This window comes from Triticum dicoccoides, chromosome 7B (genome assembly GCF_002162155.2).
Source record: "Triticum dicoccoides isolate Atlit2015 ecotype Zavitan chromosome 7B, WEW_v2.0, whole genome shotgun sequence".
NCBI lineage: Eukaryota > Viridiplantae > Streptophyta > Magnoliopsida > Poales > Poaceae > Triticum > Triticum dicoccoides.
The window spans coordinates 599,781,969-599,791,449 of record NC_041393.1 but is presented as its reverse complement, the minus strand read 5'-3'; the positions used below and the strand labels follow the sequence as shown (position 1 = coordinate 599,791,449).

Genomic DNA, 9,481 nt, shown 5'->3' with positions numbered 1-9,481 from the left:
GCTTCTCAGTGAACACGGTAGCCCTTCGTGTAGGCGTCAAGTTTGAACAGCCTTTCTTGTAGTAAGGTGTTGTTAATTGAGGTGCTTGATGATTATTTTTGCTACTGCAGTGCTGAAATGCTTCTGCATAATTTTAGTGGTCATAATCCCTTTGGTTTTTTTTCCGCATATAAAATTTGTCTTAAGTCTAACTTTGTACAGTTTGACTAAATTTAAATTAAAAAAATATCAATAACTATAAAACTAAAGATGTACAATATGAAAATTAATTCCATACTATATCTAATGATATTGATTTGGTACTGTGAATGTTAATATTTTTTCTTATAAACTCGGTCAAACTTTTACGAAGTTTGGCTTAAGAGAGAACTTATATGCAGACAAAAGAGACGAAGAGAGTATAATTTATTTGTAGTTTCTTTAATAATTTGGCTCCATGAAACCTCGATATCTGAACTAACTCTCTACTGATCATTCGCTTGATTAATATACATCTCTTTAATTGTAGAAAATAACATGGAAATAAAGATTTAATTAGCGAATAAGGGTGTTGTGCTCACCTGTACAACAGCAATACGTAGCAGGGTGCCGTGCATACCGACGGCCAGCGAAGCGAGCAACATTGCCACCGGGCCTATCAGAAACTTGAGGACCAATGAAACCATTGCGATCGCGTAGCCGCAAGGAATGAACTGTGGTTGTCGCGCCATGAACGTCCCTGAGATGCACGACATGGTGTACTGCTTTACGTCAACAAAGGTTGATCGGGACGGTAAATACAGTTTGATGACTACATGGAGCCACTGAATTCCAGGCGTAAGCAAAGAATGGACGGACCTGATGAGAACATGCTTAGACCAATTGTTGTAGTTTGTATGGTGAACAAAGAGTCGAGGATTATTTTTGGCATCTTGATACCACACCTGCAAAAACATGTAGATGTGCATGTATTACGGCGACAAATAAAACAGGAGAAGAGAGGAAGGTTAGATATCCTGGACTTAAATAGTTTGTAGTGTTTAGTGTTTAGATCTAAGGTCATTGGCTAGTTCCTTTGGACTTCTGGATGGCTTAGGGTAAGGATTAAGCTCAGCCCCAAAGAACTTGTTTCTAGCCACCGTCCCTCTCTTTATAGCTGGCAATACAAATTTTGATTAGATTGCGATCATATGACTTAATATTATCAAGAACGGGCAATCTAATTTCTGATTAGTTTGGAATCATATGCCTTAATATTATCAAGAGCCGGCAATCCAAATTTTGATTAGTTTGTGCTCATAGTAATGTGTAACAACCAGTGTATTACTACTCTCTTGCACGCACATTTAGCACATGTCTGGAAGGATGGTAAAATGGGTACCCATTACCCACGTACCCGGCGGATAAAGCCCTATTAGGATCAGGGTACGAAATAAAAATATATTCGTGGGTATATAAATAGAAAAATCTCAAACTCATCGGTAGAGCGAGTACGGGTATGGGATCATATAATCCATACCCGCGTACCCATATAAAATCTAGCAGGTGTACTTCCCCTTCATTTATTGTACTTGTTATGTTGCCAATATTTTATTGCGATGCTTATGATGTGGCCTTATGTACAGCCGAATTAGCTATATACTCTGTGTTAAGTTTGTGAACTTAAAATGTATGATTATGTACTATTGTTTATGACTATGTGTTGTTGTTTACAAGTAAGTATTGATGTTAATGAGAATTTTTGATGTTTTGTGTTGTGCTGATGTTTATGAGTATGTTCTGTTGATATGATGTGTTGTTATTTGTATATTATGATTATATGTTTCTGTTTATGACCGCATACTGCTGAAGTCAATGTGTGTTCCAAATGTGAATACTTTTACCCGCGGGTACCCGTTTACCCTGTCGGGTGGCGGGTATGAAAAAAATTGTACCTACTGACGGGTATTGGTACGGATGATGGGTAAGGGATGGGGAAGGGTGCCGTGTGGCTCCGCCTCCGCCTCCGAAGTCTGCAAGCGGTTAATCGGCCAATGATGATGAGCGTGCCAAGCTTGGCTTCAGTAGGAGCGAAAGAGCGCTATTCCTCGGACCCGGGTGCCAGTGACATCCCACGCGCTTCCTTGCTGCCGGCATCGACCGCGGACGGGCCGGCTTCATGGCGCGGCCATGGCACTGTTGTCGACCTCGTCCTCGTCCTCGCTCTTACAGTAGACTTCATTTGCCGCCTCATCGATCTCCTTAAAGCCGTCTTCTAACTCCGCCTGACGGATGCAGTACCGCCAGCGGTCGCGACAGATTTTGCGGGTGGTGCAGAAGGATTCAAGCAACGCCTTTTGTTCACCCACGTCCACGCCCGTCCCGATGGTCGGGCGACAAGGAGTTCCTCCTCCGCGCGTTGGTTCTCATCGAGGAGGCGAAGGTTGTACTCTTAGTCCGTCTGCGCCTATCGGAACGTGGCCCGCCGCTCTTCCAACACCATCTTGGTGTAGTGAACACATGCCTCGTCCATGGTGATGTCGGCATTGGCCAACGAGGACCGAGGCACCGGCTTGTCATCCGTCGCCTCTTCCATTGACATGTTTGCTTCCATCTGTGCCGGCCTACCAGCCGGCAACACTAGCGGCGATTTCCTTCTACCGCTCGAACGATAGGTTGTCCCAAATGGCTTTGGAGCTCGAGGAAGCCATGTCGGGCGTGGTGCCGAGAGGAGAAAGGGAGCAGAGAAGGATGGATGCGGCTATAGCCGGGCTGGAGTGTAAATAGCTGGCGGATGGTAGATGTGGCGGGGTGGTTAATGATAGGCGGCAGACGGACGAATGGGTGGCATCGAAGTAGGTTCCTCGAGCAACCATGCATGTTTAATGTAGGCAGGCGAAATGACGGGCTGTCGTTTGAACGTGAAAAAATCGCGTGCACCGGGAAGTGTTGCAGGGCGTTCTCGACCGGCGTGCCGCTTCAATGCCGGAGCGGAGGAAAAATCATGTCCCGGCCGGTCGGCTAATCGATACAGATCCACGTGGATGTCAAAACGCGTCCGACCGCACGATCTAGATGCGGGTGATTTGAGGGTCCGCGTTGAGATGCCCTAGAGTGGAAACCGTTTATTCAGTGCCCGTGCTAGATAGCTGTGCAGCTGTTGTTTTTCTATGGAATCAAATACCAGTACGTATCAAGCAGGAATGGAAGGGACTTACTTGAAAGTGATTAGAGCCCAGACGAGGCCAAGGAAGCTAGCATAGCTATTCGGAATCCTGAGAACCTTTTTCCCTGTCATGAAAGCGATATGCCTCATCGATGGAGACGCCGGCAGCGAGTCATCCTCTGCCTCCGCGCTCTCATCATCTTCACCAGCACACACCTCCGTCGTGAGCGCCGCCGTCGCCTGCTGGCCGGCCACGGCCATGCCTTGTTGTCTGGTGTGCTCCGTGCTTTCAACGTTCACGGTTACTTGGTGGACTCGCTCAACTGCCGCAATGGCGCGTTTCTCCGGCAACCCGAGGCTGGCCTTGGTGCTGCCGTCCGTCGCCGCCATGTACTCGTACATGAAGATGACGACGTTGTACCAGAGGCAGAACTGCATCACGACGATCTGCTTCATGAGGTCCTTGGACGCGGGCCCGTACATGCCGCTGAGGAGCGGCACGCCCATGATGATGATGCTGGGCAGCTGCGCCACGGAGAAGGCGGTCACCACCCACCGCAGCGCAGAGTTGCGGCCGCTCAATCTCTCGCCGCGGCAGCGGGACGAGGGCCACGCGGCCCACGCCAGGAGGCCGAGCAGCATGGCCCCCTTCTGCAGCGTGTCGGCGGCGACGAGGCGGGCGTTCATGGCGTACGGGTCGTTGGTGGAGACCATGTCGAAGACGAGCGCCGGCAGGGCGTAGGTGGCGACGAAGTGGTTGATCCCCGCGCACTGCTCCTCGGAGAAGGCCCCGAGCCAGCGCACCGACGCGTAGCCCAGCGCCGCCGCCGTGTACAGCGGCGCCATCGTCTCCACGGCGTGGTACACGCCCGAGCCCGTGATCATGATCGATCGATGCCCTACCAGGCTAGCAGCTAGCTTGATATGGCGACTGGTGAGATATTACCAGTGATAGTGTTTTGGGGTTCCTGCAGTCATTGCAGTGTAGGAGTACGCGCTACATTATTATATAGTGGCATGGCCATGGTGTGGTCTGTGGTGCCGTGGCACGTCGCAGGACGCAAGTTGACGTAGACGTTAACCACTCGGCTTCTTCAGTGCCGTACTAAGTGGCCGGCACCACAGAGTGCTAAGAGCATCTGGAGCTGGTCTTGGCAAAGCTGGACCCTCGAACGCCCGCAGACGAGTCCGCGGACACTAACCAGTCACGTCTTAAATAATGCATTTCACATCCGTGTACCGCATATCCGGCAGTCTATATCCATAGTATGCATGCAACGTGATGAACTACTCTACGTGATCAAACAACGACCAACGAATTCGGCATCAAACAGACAACCGAATGCACATAAAACATTGTACATCATCCAAGAGATCATCGGAGTTCATCGCCGGACATGTTCTTAACTTAGACAAGTAAAAGGGGTAATAAAGGAAGGAGGAGCGTCATCGCCACTTCTTCGCCACTTCCTCGCCAGGCCTTTGCCCTTTCGTTCACCGGTGCAACTGTAAGCTTCTGCGGCTGGTGGAGGATCTTGGTCATCGTCGGAGGAGGTGGAGCTATGGTCGTCGTCGGCGTTGGACGAGGAGTCGGAGAGGAGGATCAGCCCCTTCATCCGGCGGATGGCCCTGTCCCGCTGCCACTTCAACTTGGCCACCCGAGCCGCCTCCACCACTGCCTCAGCCGCCTCGCGCTCCGACTGCTCAATGGAAAATCAGAGCGCCTTCTTGTTCTTCCGCCGTAGGCGGCGAGCGTCCGTCTCCGCCGTCGTCAGAGACATGCGGTAGTCCCAAGCGAGGAGCCATTTGTCCTCGTCGGACTCCGCCGGCAACCCGCGGCAGCGGCGCATGGACTGCTCCGCCGCGTCCCTCTCCCATTGCCGCTACCTCTCGCGGCGGGCCGCGCGCGCCTCCGATTCCGAAGTGCGCGTGCGGGCCGGTGGGGCGGGCACCAGCACCCAGTGCTGCCAGCGCGGAGTAGCAGTTGACAGGGGAAGGGACGACACGTGGGCGGAGCGGACTGTGCTGCCATGGCGGAGCTGCGCGCGGGCCGAGAGGGGCTGGCTCCGGAGTCCGCGCTGCGCCACCATAGGAGCAGCGATGGGGTAGATCCGGAGCTGTCCCCGGTGTCCACCTTCGACCGCTCCAATGCAATGCGAAGGGCCAGCTCCTCGTCAACGTCGAGGTCGAAGCCGGAGTGGATGTTGGAGCTCGGCATGTCGCTGGATTGGATCCGAATCGGAGAGGGGAGAGCAGGGGATAGAGGAAGAGAGGAGAGTGAGTGAGCTAGGATTCAGAGAGGGGACGGGTTGGATTTTTATTTTCAGACGGTTGTGGGCCGGGCTGACGTGGCGGACGCGCTCGTGCGTGCCCGGGCCGCCCTATATATGTCCTACATTTGGGCTGGATATGAGGGGCGCCGGACATTTGAGACAGGTTTGACGCGTTTGGGTGGGTCGATTTTTTTTACGGATCGATGATCGGTTCGTCTATCCGGGCGTTTGAGACGGGTTGGGGACGCACAGCTCGTATATGCTCTAACGTCGTTGAATTCTTCCACTTCCGATTAACAGGACTGCTCAACGGTGTACTAGCCATGCGTGAGAAGCTTGATAAACTAGGTGGTACAACCATACAAGTGTTTTGGCTCCTCAATGTGCATGTGTGTCTGCGGTCTCGTGATTATGACCTGATGAGTGCGTGCAACACATCAATTAGGAGCAGTGCGCGCGCACGTCTCTTGACATGGGGTCACCTTCATTTGCACTATGTCCTATGCGTGATCGATCAACAGTGTCCTACGCCATAGGATTTGCCAACCTTCACGGGTGTCGGTTCAAGCCCAGTGCTATAGTAACAGCTCCGTCCATGCATGTCTCTCTCTTGCATGCAAACGTGCCGTGGGAGGCATGGTTGTTTGACAAAACGCGATGTTGATCCCTCACTTTCGTTCGGAAAACACATTTCTCGTGCGTACTTTTTGGAGGCTAAAATGAGTAGTTATTTTCGTTCTAGGCTTCTAGCTATGGTCTCTCATTGCACATTGTCAATGAAATTTAACGTGCACGTACTACTCCGTACTCATATTGACTAGTACGGAGTACTTTGTTAGGCATGCATGCGCCAAAACGAGGATTTTTTTTTCCCCGAAAAGAAGTGGGAGCGTCCACCACGATCTCTCCGTCAAGTGATATGTACATTGTTTTCTCCAAAGAAAATTCATTAGTACTCCCTCCGTAAACAAAAATAACGACGAGCATTATGGAAATGAGAAAGTTATATAGTATCTTCGTCGGTAAGAATGAAACTAACATGCATAAATAAAAACCACAGCTCATCACATATCCTGCTAGACGGCAGTTCATAACGGATGAACAAAGTCCAAACTACCGTTTCCAAGCGGATGCATTACTGTCTCCACACGAGCACTCAATACGAATCTAGTGGGTAGCCCGTAAATAAATTTACCTTTTTATGTTGTCAGTGAGTGTTAGAGTTGTGTCGAATGTTGTGTACAAGGTAGGTTACAGTTGAACTCTAAGTAGTATTGTGTTTAGATAGGATATGGAGTCGTGTCCAAGTAGGACACTTGTATCCTAGGCCTCTCATATATAGCGGGGGTAGACACACGATGTAATCTATGCCAACATAATAGCACCGGAACGCAGGGTAAGCCGGCGGCATGTGCCGGCGCCCGGGTAACCGGTGTGCGGTATTGTGACGGTATCACCGGGAGGAGCGCCCGTAGTCAGGCCCCGGGATGTAGCCATATCGGTGAACCTCGTTAACAAATCTCGGTGTCGTGCTCGTGTGATTGCTTGGTCCTTGGATGATCGACGGTATGCCTCAGATTTATTCTAACAAGTGGTATCATGAGCTAGGTTGTCCCGAGGTTGTGGGTTGTTGAAGAGGAGAAAAAGCTCTCAGAATGGATCAACATTGTTCGTATGGAAGACGTCGTCGTAGAGCGACTTGTGCGGACGAGGGCCGATCCGACATATTGGCGTTTTTTGGAATAGCAATCGAGCGACTGGATCGTGTACAACAGGGCGTATCGTATTCGAGACCGTGTCGGCGAGGTCGAGCAGATAGATGGACTGACGGCGACGCACACGTAATCTACCCTAAGCAGCGTGTGTTGGCGAGCGGCCAGCGGCATCGCTAGGCGTGGCCCAAGGGCTTGGAGGCGGGGGCGTGCTGGATGCGGGCACGTACCAGCCAGGTGCTGGAAGGGCAAGTGGCCAAGGCGTAGAACTTGCTGACCCAAGGCAGAACACACGGGTTACAGTGCGATCGGTGCAACGTATATGGGATTTGTTTTGGACAAAAAAGGGACCGAGTCCCTGGAGGAGATGCGTTCTCCTGGCGGCCGCGACACAAGGCAGCAAATCAAATCGGCAAGAGAAAATCTATCAGGGTACACATCCATCAAGGAGAATAGGACAAGGCAAAAGCTAGCATTCGGAGTTGGGCTCAGGAGCAATGCCACGTGAGAAGACCAGAAGGTTTTTTGGTTGGAATTGCTATTAGTATGCGGAGGCTGTTCGTGTACTTGGGAATCATGTTGATAGCTTGGATAATTTTTCGCAGGGTCAGCCATACGAACAAACATGGCGCTAACGGGTACCGAGTTTGAGGTGAAGAAATTCACGGAACTGAAAACCTTGGGTTATGGCAGACAAGGGTGAAAGATTTGTTGGCACAACATGGATGCTTGAAGGCGTTGCAGGAAGTCATGTCAACTGTGATGGAATTATCATGTAATGGATGGAAATTCTCGGAAGACGATTTGGGAGCCTTGAGCGTGTCATACAGTCGAACGAGTTCGGTTGGGTCGGACTGGGCAATCTGACAAGATCGACGTAAGTCGGTTGATACAGAAGACGGTGGTGGGATCGGCAATGATGACATAGGAGCGTGATGTTGATGGTGACCGACTTCTAGGGCGTGAAAACACGTGGCGCAGGCCCCGAGGGCTTGTGTGGCTTCGACAAGACTATGACGCGGGGTTGATTCAAGACGGTGCACATGAGAGCTTGAAGTCGACGGGGCGCGAGGGTGGACCGATCATCTACCATGGAATCATGTTGAAGGTGGAGCTGGATTGAGGGGCTACGTTGTAAGGATCCAAAGAATCGAAGCCGATTCAGCGGGAAAAAGCGAGTGACACGTAGTTCGGACTGGAGCCCAGTGGTCTGATGGAAGCGTGAAACTCGTCATCGGTCGGTGAAGACCGATGGTACTCTGCAGTGGGGGTTGAGTGGTGTGAGTTCACGACCCTGGAGACTCGACCGGGACAGCGTAGGCTTGACGCAGTAATAGCGGCGAGGCGTGCGGTACGCACGGGGCATGGAGACGGTCCAGGGCTCTGGTGGTCATACATGTGATGAGACAACTACGAATTTGAATCGGGATGACTATAAGCAACGGTGAAATTCCTTCAAGTTTCAGACAGACGGTCAAGAAAGGAGCGGTGATGTTGTGTTCAGGTAACTCTTATGTGTGACACCCAATATGTGAGTTGTTCATTTTCATACAGGTCAGTGATCGGTGTGTGATGACGTTGGATTGGTACTCTGAAAGTTGGGAGCGCAAACTAGAGTAATGTGGAACTTAATTTCGCTCAAGTGTTGACTGTGGTCAAGAAAAAGAAGGGACTACAAGTTGCAGGTGGAGTCACATGGAGTCTTTGGAGTAGCAGCGGTTCTCATGGGATAAGCTCAAGTCCAATGTACATGGAAGTTTGACGCATGGATAAATTCAAGGTGGTGGAGAATATTCACCAAGGTGGAGTTTGTTAGAGTTGTGTTGAATATTGTGTACAAGGTAGGTTACAATTGGACTCTGAGTAGTATGGTGTTCAAATAGGATATGGAGTCGTATCCAAGTAGGGCACTTGTATCCTAGGTCTCTCATATATAGCGGGGGTAGACACGTGATGTAATCTATGCCAACATAATAGCACAAGCGTGCAAGGGGGAGCCGGCGGCGTGTGCCGGCGCTCGGGTGACCGGTGTGTGGTATTGTGACGGTATCACGGGGAGGAGCGCCCGTAGTCAGGCCCCGGGGATGTAGCCATATCAGTGAACCTCATTAACAAATCTCGGTGTCGTGCTCGTGTGATTACTTGGTCCTCGGATGATCGACGGTATGCCTCGGATTTATTCTAATAGTGAGTATTTACTTTTCACTCGTTGCTTTGCCAAAAAGAGTTTGAAGCGGTAATATGTATGTTTTCATACCCCTTGAGGTTTTGAAGAATAAGAGCATCCACATAAGCATGCTAGTACGGACAACTCAAATGAGCACAAATCATCCCTCGTACGCACAAATTCTTGTCCTTCAAAAACGTTAGGT

At 50.7% G+C, this 9,481-nt stretch overlaps 1 protein-coding gene across 2 annotated transcripts in view; it reads right to left on the bottom strand.

The window, feature by feature from the left end:
- Positions 1 to 4,081, bottom strand: part of LOC119342113 (probable auxin efflux carrier component 9) — a 5,878-nt gene extending 1,797 nt beyond the window's left edge. For both annotated transcript variants that reach the window (XM_037613951.1, XM_037613952.1), the window contains exons 1-3: positions 3,177 to 4,081; positions 838 to 923; positions 561 to 718 (exon numbers count right to left, since the gene is read on the bottom strand). In XM_037613951.1, coding sequence (XP_037469848.1) covers positions 561 to 718; positions 838 to 923; positions 3,177 to 4,009 — 1,077 coding nt within the window. In that variant the 5' untranslated portion in view covers positions 4,010 to 4,081. The remainder of the gene's footprint in view (positions 1 to 560; positions 719 to 837; positions 924 to 3,176) is intronic.
- Positions 4,082 to 9,481: the final 5,400 nt, after the last annotated feature.